The sequence below is a fragment of the Aquila chrysaetos genome, chromosome Z, assembly GCF_900496995.4.
Source record: "Aquila chrysaetos chrysaetos chromosome Z, bAquChr1.4, whole genome shotgun sequence".
Taxonomy (NCBI): Eukaryota; Metazoa; Chordata; class Aves; order Accipitriformes; family Accipitridae; genus Aquila; species Aquila chrysaetos.
The window spans coordinates 56,022,681-56,047,265 of NC_044030.1; the positions used below are offsets into that span (position 1 = coordinate 56,022,681).

General features: G+C 37.3%; 1 protein-coding gene across 2 annotated transcripts in view; it reads right to left on the minus strand.

Annotated features, from left to right (window-relative positions):
- UHRF2 (ubiquitin like with PHD and ring finger domains 2) overlaps window positions 1-24,585 on the minus strand; it is a 91,568-nt gene that overhangs the window by 62,661 nt on the left and 4,322 nt on the right. For both annotated transcript variants that reach the window (XM_030005688.2, XM_030005687.2), the window contains exons 2-3: window positions 13,294-13,536; window positions 8,806-9,068 (exon numbers count right to left, since the gene is read on the minus strand). In XM_030005688.2, the coding sequence (XP_029861548.1) occupies window positions 8,806-9,068; window positions 13,294-13,536 (506 nt within the window). The remainder of the gene's footprint in view (window positions 1-8,805; window positions 9,069-13,293; window positions 13,537-24,585) is intronic.

The window sequence follows — 24,585 nt, forward strand, 5'->3', positions numbered from 1 at the left end:
GGGTATTTGAGAAATACATTGTGCGCAAGGGGATGTATTTTGGCATTTCTTCGCAGAAGACAAAACATAACTGTTTGCATCATGCAATTCCACTAATGCTGCTCAAAGCAGCTACCTCTGAAAGAGCAGTGATTTTTTTTTTCCCCCTGTTCTGCCCCCATTGTGCAGCCACTGGGCAAATTCATTTGACTGGATCAGTGACATAAAAACCAGTAATATTCACTTAGTGAACATTAGGTTTTAGATATTTAGGAAGCAAGAACACGTCACTGTACAGTCACACAACTACCAAATTCAATGCAACTTAACTATCAGATGTACATAGTTGGGAAGTAAGGTAAGAGGAAGCAGCAATGGCCACCTCATCTGACAATGGCCCATAACGTCTTTTGGTCTCCAAAATCAATTTATCAACAGTGCCACCTGTGTGAATTCTCAGATACATTCTATTAAATCCCAGCCTACTACCTTTATTTGAACATTTCACATGAAAAATATTCTGAAAAATATACCTGTTAAGCAAGTCTGATCTTGAAACCATTCCTTAAGAAAGGAATAGCAAGTTTAAGACTATTACCCTCTTGACGATCTCGTCAGCTAAGCAGACACTTTCAAGGAGAAAGCGATTATTTTTCTTGACCAGGTAGTACTTAGAACTTTTCTTCTTATTTCCTCAAAATATTCTGTGCTCTCCAACTATCAACCTGTGTCTTGCATATTACTTACATGGCACAACTAAAATTATTGACCTCTATGACAATACAGTGAAATCCTAATTTTAATATAAAGAAAATTATTATTTCTTATATAAAGAAAATGCAGAATTGTGTGTAAATTCATTATTTTTCAAAGGTTAATGACAGCCTGGACTATAAATGAAACTCACCTGAAAAAGGCAAGACTCTTTTGGTAAGGATAACGCTACAGCAGGACAGAGCATTTTAGAGTGCTAAGCTATCACAGTCTTTCAAACAAAATACCTTAGAGGTTTTTAAATTTTGTCTCCTCCCTTTATAAAAATGATGATCAGTAATACCTTTAGCCTTCATTGGGAACTGTTTCTCCTCACACCACTTTCAAGGTGAACTTCTCTTACTGTCTGCAACCCTGATTAGTCCTGAATAAATAGAATAGATATGTAAGAAAAAGGTTTAAATAAAGAAACCTAATATTCTTGACAATGAGAACTCCCCTTGTACCTGAAGACCTTGTCTTCCTGCACTTAAAAGACTTTCAAAGCTCCTACAACATAAAATAATACGGGAATAAATGTTTTCCATTTGAGCAGGATGAGATCTGGGGAATGAACATTTTTTTAAAAAAAGAAGTATTTCAAGTAGGATCCCTCCTAATTTTTTTCCTCCTAAACTGTTTTTTCATCTTGCACTGTTCCTCATCTGTCCAAATAAAGTTTGTTGCCCAAGTTCCTATTTTTGTATTTCTTTCAGCTAGCATGAGGCATTTATGCCCCTAACATGACTCAAACACTTCAGAAACAGAAGCAAATAAGCTTAAAATGGTAAAAAAAGCTAGCCAGTCTTACAAATGCTTCTCAGGCAGAAGCAGAAACAAGAATGAAAACACAGGAGTATTGAGTTGCCAGGTCAATGCATTTTGGTAGTGTTTAACAGGAAACCTTCCATCTTGAAATGAAAGCTACCAGTAACAGACTGATACAACTGAATTAGTTCAATTTACAGTTAGGAACACAGGAGTCCAACAGGTGTCCTGGATCACTGAGATCAGTTCCCTTTTATTACAAGCTACCACATATACTAATCTTCTCTTAGACTCCATTTATGATCTGAGGGTCTAAAATTACTTGAGGGTGTTTTCCTCAATAATTTTTATTTTTGTGACATTTTACACAGCTTATGGAAAACAATTGGCTAGTGATAGAGACATACTGACTGAAGCTTACAGGTATGGTGATGGTATATTCTTATGTGCTGACTTTTGCATGCACAAAACATCTGTTGGTTCTACTCAGCTTCAAAACCCCAACAGCATACAGGCTCCAGGATAGATAAATGATGAACATGCACATGGAAATGATACCTCAGAGAAATTAGCTGCTCTTACATATGCCTTCTAACTACCTCCATCAGTCTACAGGCACAGTCAGTAGCTCCCCACACCCACAGTTCAGACAGAGTGGGTTTCCAATTTCTTCATTACACAGTAATTACTGTAGGATCACATCCAAGGACAGCATAGTTTCTAAACACATGTAATAGCTAGTACTAATATTCCACAGATATCCAAAATGGTGGCATTCTTTAATAATGTGTCAGAATTTGAAGTATATTGCAACTTAAGGTCTGCCTTAGCAGTCTTGCAACAGATGCTCAAATTAACAGCATCCACTGAGACCATCTCTAAGATCACCGTATCTTTTGATCGTCCACCTAGCAGCACAAAGAGACACAGGGACCATCTGAAGTAATTGGTCCCAAGCAAGTTGTACAATGCCTATTCTATCCAACTTATGAAAAGCTACACAATTTAAGAATAATATAGGAAAACTAGTTTTCTAACCAAAATCAGAAGCAGGCTGAATCTTAGTTTAAGTCAAAACCTAGACTAGGTCCCAAAAGAAATCTTGCAATACAAAAAAAAACCTACCCACAACACAAAACTGAAACCCACATGCAGGCAGTCATTCTCCCTGTAGAAGTGAGAGAAGTCATCTTGCTGAAGAACAGAAGTAGCAAGCTGGTTGCCACAGGCTCTGAAGGTTAACATCAACTATCAGTTTTCTACTCCATTAATGATGAGGATCCCTCAGACACTGCAGCATTCTCACCAAACCCAGAAGAAACATTAACTTTGCTGAAGTGCAAGGAGAGGAGCCTGGGAAACCCACTGAAAGATGGTGTACTGATATGGAAGCAAGGACTAACGTAATAATCCTCAAGATCCATCAGACAAAAAAAGGTATCAACCAAAGAGCTTCTCCTTGAAGAGGGACACTAATGGACAACAAGAACCCTAATGTACTTGGAAATTGAAGTCCATCAAGTTAAAGTCTCTTGTTCACCAACAACAAAGTCTATTTTAGTATAATGGAACATTAAGACCTAGGGAAGAAAAAGTTAAAATCTACTCTTAATAAATCTACTATTAGAAATACTCTAATTAATGTCTGCACAGATCCAGGAACTTGGTAAAGCTTTTAGGAATCCTCATTACTAATAGTAATGGCCATCTAGCTACCTAAATTGCCAGAATCAGGCTGGGCATGTAACTCAGTGCCATCCTACCTCACATTGCTTTTCAGACAGGCTCTTTATAGCATTGAAGACATTCATGTAAATGTTTATGGATCATAAAAACATCCAACACATTCTACACAGAACAGACACAGACTTGACTATCATCTCTTGGCCTGAGACAGAGACCTCAGACTACCTCCACATCTGAAAGAGTTCAGAGGGCATCACTCCACAGCTCATATTAAGCATGAAGTAAACAGATGATATCTCTTGGTAAAGTATCTGGTTCCCTAGAATAAATAACCACAAACAGTGTTCTTTATGACACATCATGCAGATATTACCTCAAGATTTAATTTAAACTTCTCTGTTGATTGATATAAAACCTGAGAGGGGTATCATCAGCCAAACATGACAGCCGTGAAAAAAGTTACCTACACTTGAGCCATACTAAATCTGTACTTGCATGTAGGTAGGCATACTGACATTTCTCAGGCTGCAGAAACATCCAGCCTTCCTGTGACTACTGTTGAAAGCCTTCTCAAATGGAAGGTCTTTGTTACAAATTACTTAAAACAGGAAAAGACAGCATTTGTTTGCAAATCAGTAAGTCTTTCCACTACTTCAGAGAAGAGCTAACCATCAAGAACCTAACACTCACAAAGTGAGAGAACTGTCTGCCTGAAACTAAGTAGACTATATATCCAGTGGTGCACACGCAACAAATATGGAATAGAGTAAGTTAAGAGGAAAGGGCAAACTTTTGTGTGACAGCACTGTCAGACATGTCCTCGTGGTGCCACACTAAGCTACTGAAGTATCCCGCTCCTGATTTAGAAGTGATTCTTAAGCAAGCTGTGGTGGAAACTACCTACAGTTATCTCAGTTAACTTTAGGATCTAAGCATGTGTTGGATTCCTCATGAGTCCCTTCAAATAGGGATTCAGCTTTCTTCTGTTCAAGACAGGTTCACATCATCATCATCATCTGTACTAAAAGACAGTTGCTCAGAGCAGAATAAAGAAATGTACGATAGCAATGTATGAAACTTGATAGCACACCCTTGACTTCCAAATCTTCAATGGTTCTTCGTGATACCAACAAATGCAAAGGCAAAATGGAAATACATTGAATAAAGTAGAGGAGGGGAGGAAGGGGAGGAAGACAATAGTGGTAGAAATAGGAACACACCTGTAAACAGTGCTGTCTCCAGGGAAAAGGCTGTATTCAGAAACTGAATGCAGAATATGGACTATCAGGCAAAAGGTGTATAGCCACAACTGGATGCCAAAAGAATTGGTACTGACTGAAGGTCAGCACTGATAAAGCTGATACTTTGGTCTCTTCCTCATTGATGAAGATAGGGCTCTTAAACAAGCACCACAAGCCTTTTGCATCTTCGAGCTTATCAGGAACTGTGACTCCAGTTTAATCCGGAACTGAGAAGATCTGTTCCTCCAAATGGCACTAAGTTTTCTGTAAATAGAGCCATCTCTCTGCAGAAATATATGGGCCTTACAACTATTGCAGCAATTTAGTTAAACGCTAGGCATACAGCCTCGGGGTGGGGGGGGGGTGGGGGGGGGGGAATCACAACAGAAAACAGCTCAGCTATCCTGTTCCATACAAAATCAAGGAGGGATATGTAGTACCTCCTATCTGTAGCAGTCACAGCTGGTAGGAGAGTTCTGTTTAGCCGTAAGGTAGTTACCCCTTTGAAATTACTATAACTAAGCTCTTGCTCAGAAAGGTTAATTTCTCTGAATCATGCTCTTTGCTAGAAGAGCTCTGCCGTATTTTCCCATTTCACATTCACTGTAACTACAGTATTTAAACAAGAAGTGGAAATAAGAGAGGAACAAATGAAAATAGCTCCTCAGAGGAGGTACACTCCTATGAAATGAAGTATTATAAGAAAGTGGGTTTTACCAAACCTAAAACTGCAAAACAATGTATTTTAAGTTTTGTACAGAACTTGTGATACGTAAATCTAGCAACACTACTGCTAAAACCAGCTTTCTCACTTAAGGGATGGACAAGTCCTGCTTCATCCTTTAAGAACAGCTGTTCTTAGGAGAACACGGTGACCTAAAAGTTACCTTGTTGAGAAAGAAGAATTAATGATTGATTGGATTCTCCACTTGATGGGACTGTCAAATGTTTCCAGCTAGAAAACCAAAGCCAGATGAACATCAGATCTGTTGATGCTGTTCTAACTACTTTCAAAGAATCAGGTGTGGAACATAAAAGCAAGTCAGTACAGACCCAGCTTCCTCGATGCAGAGCCACAGGACTAAATAGAACCACTGGCTAGGGCAGCATTATCCCTCACTGAAACTGGTGGAGGAAAGGGTAAACACACCACAATTTCTGGACGCATTTTGGATGAAAATTCTTAACTAGTTCTTCATGCTCTTTGACAGATTTTCTTACCACCCCCAAAAATCTTCAAAGTAGAGAGAAGTGTGCTCCAGTATAAATTAGTCAGGCAATTAAGGCTAAAGGTGAACTTCCCTGACAAGCACAGTCTATAAGAAAATTACTGAGGTGAAGTTTCATTTTTGGATAAAATTCCCAGCTACGCAGTTCTGAGATAGATGGTGTCAAACAACACAGAACTCAGTCCTGAATCGATGAATACAGTGTGAATACCCATGGGACAGCTAAGAAAAGAAAGCAAAGAACAGTTTCAGGCCTTCATCTGAGTCAAGACGTGGATCTGTGTATTTTGGAGACAACTGAGGTGAGACAGGCCTGCCCTAGAGGACTTTGTTGCAAGAACTGGGCCTATGATGATGGAAAACCCGGTCCTGAGATGGGGTTGCAAAGATTTCCAGTATCTCCTACATAAAAATCACTATTAGTGTTACTGATTCCAGCCCTTGGGGGCTGGGGGAGGAGGGGGAGGATGTTGCTTGAAGTTGTTTTGTTGTTGTTTTTCTTTTTTTTTTTTTTTTTTTTTTTTTGGGGGGGGGGGGGGGGGGGGGGGAGACACGCTGGGGGGCTAAGGCCCCAAGGACTAAGTCTGCCACAACACATGGTACAGTGGTACAGTAAAGTTTATTTACTATTCATCACAATGAAGCCTCAGATCAGAGTAAAGGGGCTGGAGTAGACCAAGTCAATGCACTACAGGTGACATATCCCTCAACTGTAACCTTCTTTTTGGTGAGTTTTGCTCCAAACTGGAAGGATATAACAGGCACAGAGGGAGAACCAGTCTGGAAACTGAGCATCAGTGACAATTTGAGAAGTTGTGGACCTGTGTCCACCTCTGACACATATTCCTTCCAATGTATTCCAGTAATTTTGATGGCTTTACAGGCACCACACTCATGTCATCCATTTGTAAGCCATTTTTATTCTGTTTCAGATAACAATAAGTGCTTTCACATCTTTTAAGAATATACCTGTTGTAGGCAAGGCGGAGCTGAAATTATGCCACCCAAGAGAATCACCTTCTTTAAGGGATAAAAGGGAAAGGAGCTTCTCCAAAACAACACAGCAACGACAGACTAGAGAATGCTAAGTACATCTGACAGCAATATGCACAGTCCAAACGTGAAGAGCAAAACACCCAGAAACAGTTAACTGCAGAAGAAGATAGTACTAGCAGTAAAATATGAACCTTGAAGAACAGGAGTGAAGAGATAAAGTAGATGAAACAATTTCTGTAGCAGAGAACGAATGTGTGGCAAAGCACACCGTGACCTCCCTATTTATCCACATCAAGCATATAGGTGGCAGGATACATGTGTGGTCTACAGACATCAGAGGTAAACACTAATGTATGAAAACAAAGTGGTATGAGTGCCCACATAGCTACCATATGAATATGCACGTTAGGTAACACTAAAAGAAAAAAGTGAGACCTTGAAAGATTTGTACCAGTACATTCATCAAAAACCCAATCACTGATAAATGTACAAGTCTCACTTTCCAGAAAGCCTTCCAACAGTTTTTCTTTCCAAAAGCTCAAACTTCCAATACCTTAGACTGATCTGTCAAATAACTGTGACTTCAACGACTACCTTGCGACATTGTGTTTCTGTGCCCTACCTAATTTTGTTGGCTAGGAATACACAACTGCTATACATAATCTTACAGTAAAAAGACTGTCTCCGCTTGCTGAAAGGTGACAGGTAGATCCTGAAGTACACATAAATAGAGATCAATCTTCTTTTTTAAGTTTGAATATGCCAAAGAAATATCAGACCTGCTGTGAAACATTTTCTACTTTTGTACTTTTAACTCATGAAAACCAACAATATCTACAAAAAAGGAACATAATTTCACTGCAACAGTTACAAACACTGTTTCTCAGAAATGGTTGCCCATGGCTAACTTACATGTAGCCACAGTATTGTAAAATCAGGTAATCTTAAAGCCAGGTCTTTGAAATCACCACAATAAACATGTAAATTCAGAAGAAAGTATTTTCATTTTGATCATACTGGTTGACTAAGTTATTTTCATGTATTTCTCACAATATCCAATGAAATATTTACATTTCTATTTCCACCTTTGTAATTCTCTGACATTTTAAGTAGAAAATTTACACAGTTGCAGATATAGAATCTGAACTTAACATAGCTAAAAAAGTGCATTAAATTGTATCTGCTACTAGTAAGAGCAACAAAGTGCACTCAGATTCACAGCTACGTATTAAAATAACTAAAGTTGATATAGCTGTTCTAAAAACGTATTTTGAAAATCCACATTTAGTTAATAGTGAATATACATTACAGCCTTCTACCTTAATCTTACGTTGCACAAACTACAGTATTTTTACTAACCTCAGTACCAAAAACTAAGAATCCTCAACTCAAATTTTTATTTGTTTATAAGCTTAACTTAATGCTTTAACAGATGTTATTTAAAAAAAAAAAAAAATCTGGACCAATTTCTCAAGCAAATGAAGTGGTGTAAAACCTGTTCATTAATAAGAAATCCTTCCAAACTCAGGGTTTCCCACCCACACATTGCAGGCTCTGGAATTTGTTTTTACTACAGAAACAAACAAACAGAAAAAAACCCACAACCCACCCTTAATGTCCTCTCTCCAGTTCAGAATCCATTTCATGCCCTCAGTCACAAAGTTCTCTATAACAAACCTTTACCATAACTGCAGACCTGCAAGTTTGTGCACAATTGTTCTATTTGGAATAAAATTGATCCAGATCAAGTAACAAAATTTACTCTCATGAGAGTTCTCCTTCAGCTCCAATGAGAGGAATTGAATATACAGAGAATAGTTTAAAAAAAAAAAATTAAAACAATACTTTACTTGGAAAAACCCACAGGAAAAATTCAGTTATATAGTTTCTTTTTCTTATATAAGGATGGATTTTAAGTTTCATGAAGACAAAGAAATTAATACTTGACAAGTATTTAGGCATGAAAAGTATCATTACTCCCAATGGATTCACTATATCCAACTGAAAAGTGTTATAAATTTTTTAATAATTTTTTTCTTGGTTGCAATATTGAACTTGCTTTCTTTGATTCCAAGCTTCTTCAAGAAATTCTTGGTTTATACAAACCAAATAACAACATGTGATGTCCTCAAAATAGTATCAGGAGCACTTACTCATCGTACTTGATATGATAAATAGCTTCTTCATCAGTGTCCATACAGTCTGAATAAGATGTAGATGGTGTACTGTCCAACTTATTTGCATTTTCTCTAGAATGATCTTGACTTAAATTTCCATTAGTCCTTTTGTAAGTGTTACCACTCTTTCCTTGAGCTTTACCATTCCTATGTCCTTTTGTTGCTCGGGTAACATTTTCTATATGAGCTTCAAACCAGGCTCCAATGCTGACATCACGGGCATCCACCAATTCATTTATCTAGAAGGAAAATTCAGTAATGAATTTATGCTTATTTTTATCTAATCCCAATTAAGAAAAAAATAAGACAATTTACTATGCTACTGCTTAACTTTATCAGTAAAACAATCAACTCTAGTAACTAGTTGATCTTAAGCAAGTTCAAGTAACATGCAGTCATGAATATGTTGCGCTTTCAGTATTTTATTACTCATCCCTCATTAAAATGTAGTATGAATATAATCTGTATGTAATTTCAAAAAGCAAGGCTAGATTTCTTCTTTTCCCCCCCTTCAAACCTGAAAGTTAGCTTAATCTTTTTTCATTATCCTTTCCTCTTGCTTTACCAGTTGTTCTTCAAGGCTCAAATAAGCATACACAGTATTACAATACTAGCTCACAACCAAGGGGTTTAAAGACTTCCCTGAGCCACCAACTTGGAATTATTATTTAACCTTCTATCTTTCTGACCTGCAAGATTTTTTTTTAACCCTTCAAGACTCAAGGAGAGAGAGGAAACAAGTCTAACAAGGTTGCCAGCCAAAATCTTATGACTGTAAGAAATGGAACTATCTCCCAGAATTTCTCCCTTCTGTACTCACAGTAATACTGGTATTAAGCAACCAAACCATTTTACTATTCTAAATCATGTTTCATTTTCTCAAGTCTTCGGCTAATCAAGCAGATGTTCCTTTAATAATACTGAGAATACTGAAAAAAAAAAGATTTAAAGAAAACTTCCATCAACAGTAAACCAAGTATAAAAAAATTATTACAACAGAACTACTGCACAGCCATACCATAGAAAACATCTATAATAAACAATATGAAATACATACATATACGATTTAAGCTACAGCCTTTGTCAAGTACCAACACAGTGGCAGACAAGATACTTACTCTTACTAACCCCAAAGGCTAGTTTCTATAAACTGAACGATCTTACTGTATTTTCACAGGAGCAAGCCAAAAAATGCACTCAATAACATTTAGTATTTAGAGTGAAGGAGTCCTTAGGTATCTGAAAATGCAATTGACAGCGGTTTGAGCTAACAAGTTTATCCCAAGAAAGCAACACTTCGCATTTTACTCTTTCCATTCACCATCTTAAAATGGCCTCCAAAACTCAATCCTTTATTCTTCCTCCCATGTAAAATACCAACATGGGTTTTTTTATTATTATTCTTAAAACCTACAGTATTCAAAGTACAGTTTTTTACCAGGATGAAAATTTCAGCCACATAATAAACAAATCAGAGAAGGACAGCCTCATTTTAAATCTATCAATCTATTTTAAACATGAACAGTGAATTCTGGAACTTCTAGAAGAAATCCTCATGAAGGCATCCCTACACAACCTTACGTGTTTGAATTAGTTGTAGCTCAAAGTGCTTCTTTACTTCCTCCTCTCAAAAACACAGCTGAGTGAGACATGTACTGCTAAGGATTCCCCCATCTGCTGCTGCTTCTTGCAACCAGTTATGAAAGTGCCAGAGAAGCCATGTCAGCAAAGTCAGAAATCATCATCAGATCCAGAAAAAAAAAATTTTAAAAATCTACAAAAAGTCAGTGCAAACTCCCTTAATCATTTGTCTCCAATGCATCCTTCCATAATTTGATATGCATACTTACACAACAGACTTCCCACCCTTGCAAACAGTAAGGGCAAATAATTATTACCACAGACCACTGAGGAACATCAGACAACTGTTTTATGTTATTGGTGTCTGGTTTAAGAACTGGGTTATTAGTAGCTCTTTGTGAACAGTATTAAACAAATACTGATTTTACTAATTACAGATTCAGTTTGTGTGGTTTTTATTCCCAGCTAGTTAAGAGTTCTCAGCTAAGATGTTTTTACTACAGCCAGAGATTTCTGGATGAAAAGTTATGAAGTCTGTGTGAGAATCAGAATGGGAAACATGCATGTGCTTCTAAATGAGCTTTGGTTTTTCTAACATCATTCCTGCATGGCCAACCAGTGTTACTGTAACTCCTCTCTTGTAACCTGTCTTTTATTCCTCCTTTTGGCATTGGAGATCAGCCATGGGTACTCTGCTTAGCCAAGGTGATGTCCTTCACACATGCTGAGTCCATTTTGGGATGGAACCCCAGTTCTTAAACAAGACACCACTTACAATTCTCAGTGTGAGTAACAAGGAACAGGAGTTGAGCATAATTCCACCCACTACTAGTCCTTCAGAGCCCATGTAAATATCAAATGTCAGGTACGAGTAGAATATAAAACAAGCTAAAGCATTCTGATTTACATAATATGCAATGACCACACAGAGGAACTCTGTTTAAACCACTATTTCAACCATCTAAAAATACTTCAATGATTATTAACTATTATTTCCAATATCAACTCTATCACTTTTTTTTTTTTTCTTCTTTTTTCTTATAATTACAGGTTCCACACTGGCTACCTTTTCTTTTGGTAGTTGAAATCAGAAAGAGAAGGAGGCACAGAGGCTGAGACTACTCATAACATGGAGTAAGTAACAGGTATCTTGCTGAGTCTAGCTCTGTATGCAGATCCAGTGAGGCACAGGACTTTCCTCAGAGAGAAAAAATTGTAACAAACTATTCCTTCCTGTAACCAGACAATTCCTTATTGTCTGACAAACAAGCAATTGCAAAGTAATTAAATACATCCACCTATCTAGCCATCTAACATAACTTAGCTTATCGCCTTTTAAATTGACTTTTATTAAACAAGTTTACTACCTTTGAATTACACTATTGGCTAAAAATATCTTTTTAAAAGTTTCCTGATTCTGTAAGTAGAAATCCTCTATATGTTCCTACTGTCATCTACAAATAGCAAACAATGCAATGACTGTACCTTTATTTTTCTCTATATATATTAAAAACATCTGGTTGGCTGAAAAAGTAATCAATTCACAGGTAACAAAGAGGAAACTGTTAGGTCCCTAGTATTAGAGATCACAAAAATTCCAGCCAACTCAACAGAATGGGTTTCCTCAAGTACATTTGCCAATATCACCATTCCCTGTACTATTTTCTGTTTTAATCCCAAACAAAACAGCAAAGAGACTATCTGATATAATTTTTAGCATTTGATCAACTCATCTGTGGCCTCCCATCTCCCCAGTACTCTCCCCATCCTTTCTCGTATTACCTTTTACACTCATTGATTAATTGTAAAGCATCAGAACTGAAGAACTGGATTTTTTCCCACTGTAATAAATGGAGACAGAAGTAAAAGAAGGAAGCACACAAAAACTTGTGTCTCCATATTCAAGCTACTGACTTTTTGACTCCCTGATTCATCAGAGAATGAGTAAAGCTCACTGCACAGAATGCTACAGCAATGTAGAGAAGTAACTTACCACTTGTCCTTAATACCTAAAACATTAAGTAACAGTCTGCATGAAACTAAGACAGTTTCCCATCAGGATGACAGGTCTAAATAACAGTGTTCCTCTAACTGAAATCAACTTGTATATGTATGGTAGCCTCAACCTCCTTTTCCTTCTGTAATTTTGGACATTTTCCAGCTAAAGGATTACTGCTATGGATATTTCTTATGTAAGAGAAACACCCAAACAGGAGGTAAAATGCTACCCATTCCCTATATATACACATCCTACTAAATATCCAATGAGATAGCAATCTGGAAACTGCCCATTTTCTGTCTAACTTAAAATTCTGGTAGTCTGATGTAACCCTACATGACAATATCGAAAAATCAATGAGGTACAAAACTAACAATGAATATGATATAGGTGATTCCTAAAAAACCTGTAATAAACAGCCATCATTACATCACATACAATTTAAAGAAATTGTGTATTTCCATAGTTTATCTATTTCTAATGCAGCACTGACACCTTAGTGTTAAAACAAATATTTGCCAAGCTTGAAAAAAACTAAGTCAGGGAAGAGCTACACTACTCCACAAATTTTTTTTATTAGCTGCTTCTATTCACAAAAGTATTTCTGTTTCACAGGTACTCTAAACTTTTTGGAGAACATGTTTTGGAGAACACAATGTATCAGAGTTCATGAACTCTCCTGAAACCTGCAACACCAGTGAGCTTGGTACAGAGACACTTTCATGACTCTGCAAGAGTCAGCTTAAATGAAGTCAATTTGACTTACGTAAAATCATGAAAAAAAACAATGACGATACATAATTTTATACAATAAATTTTTTTTAACAATAAAATTAAACCCACAAGTGTGAAGCAAGTTTCCAGCTCTTGAAGTTTGTACATACCTTGTACAATCCAATGCCAGGATCAATGAGAAATGAGCGAGATGATGTAGATGGCTGACTGGGTGATCCACTATTTGTTTTTTTGACTTTGTTCTTGCAGTTGGAAAGAGCACAGGGATTGACTTCTCCATCCTGATCTATCACAGAAGCAGTGGTAGGAGCTTCAGATTCAGAACGTATCAAAAGCTGAACTATGTCATTTAGTCCAACATTGTAGTCAAATAAAGTATGTCCATCTTCTAGCTGTCAAAAGAAAGGTATACTTGTAAAATTCTACCTTGAGGTACATCAGTAGTTTCCAAATCTTCCTTTTACTAATAGTACAGACCAGAAGAGGCAAGCCACCTGTTTCAGGTAAATAAAAACCTACGACTCGAGTATATGCAAAAACAAACTCTCACCAAGTTACCCGCAGCCATGATTTCATCCAATGAAAAAACAAACAAAAAAAAAATCAGAAAAATTAGAAACAGACCTTTACAGACTTCAGACCTTTTAATTATGCATCAACGTCCAAGATAATGCGGTGATTTTCTAGTCAAAAACCAGGTAGGATCTATGTTGCCACTTATATAAAGTACACAGTAACTATAAATATACGTGAGAATTTTTAAATAAACAATCATTGTGTTGCGTACATTTCAGCTGCATAATTTCACAATTCGCTCTTTCTCAATCTTTTCTAGAAAGGAAGGCAGTACCTGATACTTCTCTAATATTTTACAAACTATTTCCTAAATAAAACATCTACATATAAAAAACCTCATATACATACAACTCCATTTACTTTTCAAAACTCTAAGACCTGAAAGTATTGTGCAAAAGCAACTACACTTAGAGGGAAGCAACACCAAAAATACATACTAGGCCTTCAAGTTTATGAAAGGAAATCTTCTAAATTGAGATCATTCAAAAAATTTTTATTCCAGATTTAGCCAGGTTGCCCATTCCCCGACCCCACCAAGATCAAAACAAGGTTATTCACTTAAAGCAAGTCTTTTAACTGGTCAGTTTAAAAGCTATTATAAAACTGAAGAAAAATGCACTGTGTAGCTTTGTACATCAGGCCCCACTATATTCCAGATGCAATGAGATCCTGCAGAACACCAGAATATAAATAGGAGTAGACTTTTTAATCACATATAGCACACAGTTACGAAACATTGTTTTGGGCCCCATTTTGCACAGCTTTAAGGTACATTTTATTATCTTTATTTTACCCGATGATCTCACCTACCTACAATTAAGCTAAGAAACTCACACCAAAAAATGCCAAGTTGTATGCTAGGAGAGAAGAAAACCAGGAACTAGTGACCACTGCTGCTTTGCTGAGTTAAACACTCTTAACAACCTACAGCATCTTTGAAGCAGAGATTTAATTTACCTAGAAATAAAATACATTGCTTTGGGACATCAAAACTAGAATTTGATTTGTTACGTTTCACTTCACATTGCAGTGGGAGAAAACATGCATGACTAAAAAAACTCCCACCTGCTTCCAAACTACTTTTGCAACAATGTGACCTCTTTCCAGAACAGGTGCTATTTTCAACATCACTGTTTCAGGAATCTTTTCAAACAGATCTGTTTTCATGAGCTTATGGGCGGTATCAATACAAGAAAAAGTAGGGAGCAAGAAGGAACAGAAAAATAAAGAAATGGGAGGGAATTCTCCAGCTTCTCACTAACATATCTGTGACATTCAAATAATCTCAGGATAGACAAAAGTGGAATGCATGTGCCTTCCTTCAACCCCTCTGCTTTTTCAAAACAACTCTAAAGGGCAGAGGACAGTTAAGAGACATAAGCTGACACTCAAGAAATTAATCAGTTCTTCCATGAATGTATGATCTGTAAAAAGACATTACTCTCCATATTGCTGATAACTACTGTACCCCACAGCTGGGATACGTAAACAGGAGTAGTCATATTTTGTTTCAATGTAATTGAAACCGACGCAGCTGTCTGGTCAATAGCTATGGGAACGACCAGTGTAGCTGACTGTTTTCAAACCAGTTCAAAACACACCAGCAAGTTTAAGTAACCTTTCCTGTCCCACCATGTCATATGTTCCTATGCTTTTGACAACTCTTTAATGAAGGGGAAAGAAGTGTTCTTGCAGTCCTATGACAATCCAGTTTTTGGGGCTTCTCATGCCACAAGAAGTTTGTATTTTCGCTGTTAAGATTAAAGAAGTTTAAAAACAGCTATTCTTAGATACAAAGCACAAATAAACCCCCAAAAAGACAAATAATAGCCTTGCAATAATACATTTGAAAGGGGCTGGGGTGGTGGCAGGGAGAAGATCCACATTTCTGGAGCTGCTACTGCTTCTGAGCACTACTCCAGGCCCATTTTGAAGATTCAATCCCCCACCAAGTGATTTTTTTTGTTGCAAAATGCTTTAAAAAAAAAAAAAAAAATCAGCAGTACATCTGCAAAATAGACCACTTCTGAAATAAGGAATAAATTGGATGTTATTGAAGACAACATAACTTCTGCTCCGTTTTTCTGTTCCAGTTGGACTGGACAAGCTGTGGCAGAGGTTCCAGTGTGCAATTTCTAGAATCCTATGGTATAAGGAAATCTTCTGAAAGCTAATGTGGTGGAGAGAAAAGGATAACCTTGCTCATGGTAGACTGAAGGTATGTAGGCAACACACAGGTGAGAGCAAAGAAATACTGTCATTGATCCTTTTCTCTCAGGACACACCACGTGCAGGCTGACAAAAAAATATTTTGAGGTACTGGAGTTTAAAGCCAATTCAGTGAAGACCTAAATCTGAACAGCCTGAATGATCTACCATAACCAGGTAACCAGTGTTAACACTCAACTAAAAAATGTATTTTGTCTAGTCTTAGTGATCTATTCATCAGTTATGACCACAGCATGTTATATCTTCAATCCACAACTGAATCCTCCCTATTAGCATGAGAAAGAGGGGAAAAAAAAAAAAAAAAAAAAAAAAAAGACTTAAAGTCATCTGTCCAGGAATAGTTATATTTAACATGTTCAGAAAGCAAGACATACCTAGGCTAGGCCTTGAGTAAGAAGAAGTCTTCTCTACTGACGCACACGCCCATGCACAGACTACCTACTCATGCATAGGAATCAAAGAAATAAGTTTTGATGAACATGAACTAAACGGTCAACAGAATAAACTGGTGACTGCAAAGTTGTCTACTTTACAGTACTAATTTATAATGAATTAGCATTCTGTTCTCTGCCCAAATGGCTGTGGGATTTTTGCTTTGTTTTTATAATCAGTATTCTTTGCAGGAATATTTTATTACTATTCTGTGACTAGTGATGTCATGCTCAAGTCTGAAAGCACAGTAACAGAGAGAAGATTACTATAAACACAGTTCAAATGAGGCAAGATGTAGTGTTTGGCAATGTGATAGAGAAAGAGCACCTGTTTATAATATGAGCAAAAAATACATTCCCAGAGTATTAGCAACCATATAAATTTAGACCAAGTCCATGACTGCAACCCTGCGTTCTTCTAGGAACAAAGTAGAGAAACACAAAAATTCAAGTTCACAGGCTATCTGACTTGCAAGAACTAATGTGTGTATCTACAAGTATACCTACACCCAGCACTATTGCACCACTGAATTGAAATCCTTGGAGTAACAAAGTTGGAAAACAATCAGTGTTTAAAGAACTCCATTCCACAACAGAAGGAGAGAAGAACTGTAAGATGTTGTTTCTTGAATTACTGACACTACACTGATGTTAACATAACAAGGGGATCTTGGCCAGTAAGGCTATAACATCACAGACTACTAGAGTAAGAGAACAGTAATGCAGCACATCACTTTACAGCAAACCTGTCCCTCCAGACAGTGTTACATCTCCTACTCTGTTCCAAGTTGGCCAGGGACTGTAAGATGACTTTTCAAATTATATTATTAAAGCAGTATCTGATGCAGAAAACTCAGGACCTACCACTATGTCTGGGTATTAACAAGCACTAGGAGAAAAAGCTTGATACCTTCCTTTCTAGAGACAACCAGCATTTTAAATCCAACCTGGAATACAGTATTTCCTACCCAAAAGAACCACAAAAAAACAATTCCACAAAAAACCCAAAACTACCTGCAAATACCCCCCACACACACCTCTTATTTCCTGCCTTACTATGTCATCAAAACTCATGAAAGCATTACTGAATTGAGTCTCAAATAACCTCACAGACAAGTTAAATATTCAACCTAGAAAGGTTGAAAATTTCATCAAAAAGTCTGGCAATTTGTGGGCACAGGTGCTGATCAGTCTGCCCATCAGCCTTATGGTATGCTCACTTCTAACAACAGTTACTTATATAAATATATAAACAATTTCATCCCATTCTGCTGCATAAAGATGCTAAGAAGATTCCCTGAGAAGATGTTTGCCTGGACAGTGTATTAAAAGAAAAGGAAGAAACATTACATGTTTACTTAATCATTCACTAAGCATTTAAGGACACTTGTCATTCACAAGTTTATACATGCAAGCCAGAAACAAATGTAATCAAGCAAGTACCAGATAATCAAGCTGTATCTCATTCAAGTCAGTTATGATTTCTTAATGGGTGATTAGAATATGTACTAAAGCAAAAATAACTGAACAGGCAATTTCATTTATGAAATTTTGCTAGCTCTACTGATCCTACTGTCATTAAAAAAAAGATGCATTTGTTTCCTTAGCAGTAGATTTCACTTTCAGTTTTTCTTCTTCTTAATGACTGTCATGCTTCAAAAGCCTTTAAGGCTTCATTAACATATTCTGAATTAAGTGACACTAAAGAGCAGCTAGATTTAGTGTATCTAACACTCTTTCACTACACTAAATAGCCATAAGTAGAGAAACAGATTACATCTTTCAAATGTTTTTCATAGATCACATGTTATAGAAACTATAAATTTCAAAATACTTCTAGAGAAGGTTGTTATAAATACTTCAAGGTAAGACAACACTATGCTTACACTACTACACAGAAGTAGCTGTAGCAAAGCAATACTGGAATTGATACCTACCTACTATCACTGTTAGAAGAATTGTCTTGTAACATCAAGCCACAAATGACTTTAAAAGCATGTAAAAGCTGCTCTTTGACGAACATGAATGATCATGCAGAGTCCCGTATGATACATTACTTGGGAAAAAAAAAAAAATATATGCCCGACAACTAATTCACCGATTACTATCACATTAAATTGTCTACAAGTCCCAGCAGAAGCACAGCTCATGATGGGTTAGACAGCATGTACAGAGACCTCCCAAGAAAGCACGTAATCGCTCTTGTAAGAACACATTACCTACCGTTTTTATCTTAGAGTGTGATCCAGGACAGTAAGTTCCTGGGTCACCTTAATCCAGCCATTCCACTTGACAATCAAGATCTTTAATCAGTTATGGAAGTGTGCCTTTGAGCATCTTCTGAGGCTTTCTTTTCCAAGAATTAGAGCAGTGCCTACGTCTAGCAATAAAGATGAAAGAAACCCTAATGAATGCAGAAGAGCTTTTTAATTAACGTAGTATGATGAAAAGTTAAGTGACATCAATCTTTTATTCTGCACAGGTATTACATGCACCCTACAAATTTCTTTAACAGAAAATGCGTAAGGGTAAAGAGCTTCAAGCTCAAGTTGAGTAGAAAAAACTTGGTTAAGAGTTGTTTATGAGAGTCACCCAGGGAGTAAGTTAGTCTGAAGAAATCAAGAAACCGTGACTTGCAGCTCAGTACTCAGTGAAAGCAAGCAAAGTAGACTTCTAAAATTTCTAGTATTCTCCATCTCAAGATTTATGTACACACCTAAATTTTTCTGCGTCTGAGAAAGCTGTTAGAGTTGTGAATTCCACTTAATGATTTTACAGAAGCATTCAAACACATGTCCAATCAGCACCTAGTAATGGAAGGCCTAACTGAAAATTCAAAATCAGCTTTTAAGTATTTAACAGTGAGTTTTGGGCCAATGGGACCAACTCAGGTCAAGAAAATCTCAATAATCTTTACTGCACATTAGACACTCAGCTCATGGACCTCAGCCATTCACAAAGTGCGCTCAGTTTGCTTACACTTTCAAAGCTGAAAGAAAACCTGAACAATTATTTTTTATTCCACATGGAATATCTGGTATCTGAAGAGAATGCTCCAGGATTCTGGGGTCTTTAAATTCATTCACGAACCACATTCAGAGCAGTAGGCACAATAACTGTGTACTGGAACTGTTTCCCAAGAAGTATAGTTGTCTCAACTGCAACAGAGACAAAAGCTAAATAAAAGGGAATTTAGTAGCTGACCACATAAAAAAGGTTACTTTCTTCCTATGAATTGGAATGTTTAATATGTGCTGTCTTAAAGTGTTTGCAACTCCAGGAGATACACTTCCTCCTCAACCAACTCTAGTTTCAACCTTGTTGCAGCTCCTATACAGGCTGCTCTGTCAAAAAATACTTTGTCTGGAGATCATCCTACTAGAACATCCCATGTCCGTCCTGCACGTAGCACAGTTCTGCTGTTATCAGTGACATTTTTTGAGTGATGTTATCAGGAACTGTTCAGGGTCCAAAACGATATTCCTGGCCCTGCACAATGAAACTCCACTCAGACAATCCATTATAGTAACAGAATAAAAAAGCAAGTAGCCACATCCAAACATCTTTAACCGAAGACTGCACATCCACAAGGTTTAGTGGCTCCTTCTCACGTGCCTACAGAAGACTGTTTCTGAAATGCAGGCTTGACTATACTATGATAGCACAAGAGGAAATGGCCTCAGGTTGCGCCAGGGGAGGTTTAGATTGGGTATTAGGAAAAATTTCTTTACTGAAAGGGTTGTCAGGCATTGGAACAGGCTGCCCAGGGAAGTGGTGGCGTCACCATCCCTGGAGGTGTCCAAAAACACACAGACGAGGCACTTCAGGACATGGTTTAGTGGGCATGGTGGTGTTGGGTTGACAGTTGGACTCGATGATCTTAAAGGTCTTTTCCAACCTAAACAATTCTATGATTCTATGATCTCCACATTTTAAACAAGGGGTTTGCATATACACTGTACAGTCATAAAGACACCTTGTTCATACTGTTTTCACCTTGGTGCTCCTGAATGTTCTCTTAACTCTCCATTCCTTATTGCAGCTGGCATTTTTACCAAAGACCCTAATAGAACGCAAACAGCAACACCTATCAGTCTCATGCAAAAACTAACTGTAATAAAGGTTTACTTTACTAAATGGGAAATAACTTTAACCTTGCTTGGAGAGAAATACCCAAGAAACTCTAGGTCACCATTATTAGTGCTTTTCCTCCTTGACTCTCTAACAAGCTCCTCAATGAAAGCAAAGCCCAAATAGAAACAGATTGAGACTTCACAAACATGTTTCTTGTTTGCCACTAGAAGCACTTTAATTTACACAGTTTCATTAAAAGTCCTAGCATTGACAATCTGTTCTCCAAGATTCATGTTTTTATTTCTCAATAGTTTGGACTTCATAGCTTGCTGTTAAAAATAAACAGATGCAAATGGCAGATCATTCGCTCACTTCAAGAAGAAGAATTTACTCATCAATTAAAAAAAAAGATAAAAATAATTGCTCTTATTCACTCTTAGTATTCTTTAGCGTGATGAAATCATAATGGAACACAAGAGTAGGTACAATATCTGGACAAGGAAGCTCTCTGACAGACTCTAGATCCATATCCCTCCAGAACAGAATACAGGCAGATCACAACATTTTAAAAACCAGTAACCAAACAAGTTATTAGTGTCTGGAGATTGTGGTCCAAATTAGACTCAGTTCTGTCATTTTTTTGCCATGAGATTCACATTTCAAAGCAGCCTACAGAAATGTTTGAAGACATGACCCTTATGCCACCAAAAATCCCACCAACAAGGTAACACCAATTAGTCTTTGTATGAGAGAGTGTACTCCCTTTTGACTGCTTACATGTGTTATTCGACAGGTAATGATCTGCCCTGGACTCAAGGAAAAAGGTAGCGGTAACACTGGATGGTATCAAATGTCTTACTCTCAGTAAATCATAATCTAGATAGGTATCGCAGTCTTAGAAAGACTCCCACAGTACTCAGCAGAAAGCACACAGCAAGAGGAACTCCTAGAGAAGGAAGAATATGGAAGCTTCCAGTATCTGAGAAAGGCTTTTGTACAATTATAGTGACAACCAATGAGTTTGGTCATACCACAGTGTGAATATGCTGTGCTGCTTCAACTCTCCGCACATAAGAGGAAGTCTGGCATATGCTACACAAAGCCACACAAGCTCAGAAGAAATTGCAGTATCTTGCTGCTGACACTGTCTGTAATTACACACCAATCTCAGTACAAACACCATGATAAATGTACATCAGTCATCTTCGTACTCAATCAACAAGACTAACTTTCTCTAAGAAGAAATTCACACTTTTCCTGAAGTTCTGTAACCAAAATTAAGTACAGAAGCCTACATTTTAAGGCCACATTCTCCAGCAAAACAGTGGGTTTTTACACCATAACTACAAAATTATTTGCAGAGTGTACAGGTGGTTCCAACACATTTTACCTTTTGATCTGGACTACCTATAATCCAGAAGAGATTCCAGTGTACAAGATTAGTGCCAACATGAAAACAGCTGAAAGTGAAGAGCTGTAAGAAAAGACTCCTTGACTCAATCAAAAGATAAAGGTGAAGGCAGCCATTCTCAGACTCAGCCAAAGACTTCTACAGGGTTCAAGTCTGCACCTCTTCCAAGTTAAACTTTCTAGTAGGAAGTTCAGGTTTTGAAGACTATTTCTTCCTTTATCACTGGGTGAGATACAGAAAAAAAAAATTTGCTAATTTAGATATGACATTTTCCTCTTGAATGTAACTCTAAATCCCATTAAAGGAACATTTGCTCATTAACTTCTAGCTGGAAAATGAAGTTCGAGCAGCAAGGTTTCTCTTCTTTTGCAGTTCTTCCAATTATGTAAATAAAAGTTCATGGCATCTTCTGTCTGACATTTAGGATTACCTGATACTTTTGTAATTAAAAAAAAAAAAAAAAAAGTATGTCAAAGTATAAAGCTGCACTGAAATCCTTAGAAGCATGGAAAGACTCATCCATCTCTACTGCTTAGATGAGAGTGGTCAAGTACCTCCTGTATGATGGTACGGACTTCTACAGCACAGGCAACTGAAGTTCAGCAACAGTGGTGCCAGGGAGAGCAAATGACTGTCTGCAGCTTGTAAGGATACCTGTAATGAAGAACTGGTTATTATCTGAACCTTCTGTAATCAACAACAAAAGTCTAAAAAAATAAGTAAATACCACAGCCAGCTGTATCAGGGCAGTTATTTTAACATAATTTAACAGTTAAATGATTAGGAATAGAGATCCATTTAACAGCTTTTAAAGAAGAGAATCATCTCATAACTTCCAATATAAATGCTATCAACACTTGATTACATTTCATCACTGGAAATCCTCATCATTAATTCCATATTCTCCACAGCTTCCATATTCTTCCTTCTCTAGGAGTTCCTCTTGCTGTATGCTTTCTGCTGAGTACTGTGGGAGTCTCTCTAAGACTATGATACCTATATAGATTACGATTTACTAAGAGTAAGACATATGATACCATCCAGTGTTACAACTACCTTCTTCCTCGAGTCCAGCGCAGATCATTTAGTGTAGCCCATGCATCGGCAGTGTTCTGCATCTAAGGGTTTGCGGTGGTTTTTTTTATTATAAAAAGAAATATTCAGTTTCCAAGAGCTTCCAGATTAATTAAAAAAGCACAAGTACTACACTGTCCTAACTAGATTACATGAATAAATATACATGCCAGAAAATATAGCCTTAAAGCTGGCTGCAATTTCTTACAGGTTGTATTATGTTTTTTCAGCTTCCTACTACTGAAGTCATACATACGAAATAGTATAAACTATCGTGTCTTCACATATGCTTCAGCTTTTCCTTCAGTTTGTTTAGGTGCTTCGAATTACAAAGACAATGGTACCAAGGAATGGCAAGTTGCATTAGTAGTTGTACAGCAAAAATTTAACAAGAAGCTGATTTCAGTAAACAACTTCTGCAGTCATATAAAAAACTTGCAAACAGGGCCACCAAACCTACTGTCAGATAAGGTCGAAGTATAATCCATTAACGTTTCGGGAATTTTGGAATGCTGTCTGATCATATCTGCCCTGAAGACTCCAGATGACTGACTCTCACCAAGCTACAGAGCTACTTGCTACCAGCTTCATTGTAGAATGGCAATCACTACCTTTCTAAGACTTCTTCAAATTATTTCTCCAAAATTTAAAATGTAACTGCTCCAGTTGAAGACTTCTCACACCCAGATTCTCCCTAAAGCACATGGGGTTTCGACAGCTTCAGCTGAAAATGTTTACAATTTTCCAAACGAAATAAAGCTGGGAAGAGATTGTGTTAAGAAACTTGATTGTTTTATGAATAGGTTTAGCACACCCATTCTTCGGGGAAAGAGTCCACAAATAATGCTTTTCTATCCTTCTGGAAATTCACCCAAGCTGTATTTAAGAAGCCGTTAAACATACAGTTCACAAACCTGAAGCTTAGAAGCTCAAACTCACACGAGATTCAATCCACTGCTCACATGCCAGCCCAGGTCAGCAGAAGTTAGAGGTCTTGTATAAGAAAGGCTGTAGGCAAACCAAGGCATGTCCTATTGCCAGATTTATAACCGCGTGTTTCACTGAGGCTGCTTTATCACAAGGGTGCTCTCATGCAAAACTGAAGTGCCTCCACTCCTCCTACCCCTCTATAGTTTCAGTTAAATTTACAGAAACAAAAAAATCCTAAACACTTGGGCATTACAGCATGGGTGTGACAAACTATATTTAAGAGTCAACTTGCACAGCTAAGTAACACGATGCATACTACCATACTTTTTTGTGCAGAAAAGCAGAGCTGAATTTCTTCTAGTGAAATAAGCCTAATTTGCAACAACTTTCACATTGAGTAAATAAATGGCTTCAGTACTCTCACTTCCACCTGCTGACTTCAGTCTCCCATGAAACAGGTTTGGAGTGTCTTCCTTGCCAACAAGATTAGTGGGCATGGTTGATGGTTGGACTCGATGATCTTGAAGGTCTTTTCCAACCTAAATGATTCTATGATTAATGACTTGAAAAGCAATTTCACTCACTGCCTCTTACATATACTAGGAAGAAATATTTGGGCTTCGGTGTCCTTCTTCCCTGACTCCAGTAAGCACTATGGAAAAACCACTTGAGATGATGGTTTCTTTAACAACAATAGCCATTTACAAGTTTTCACT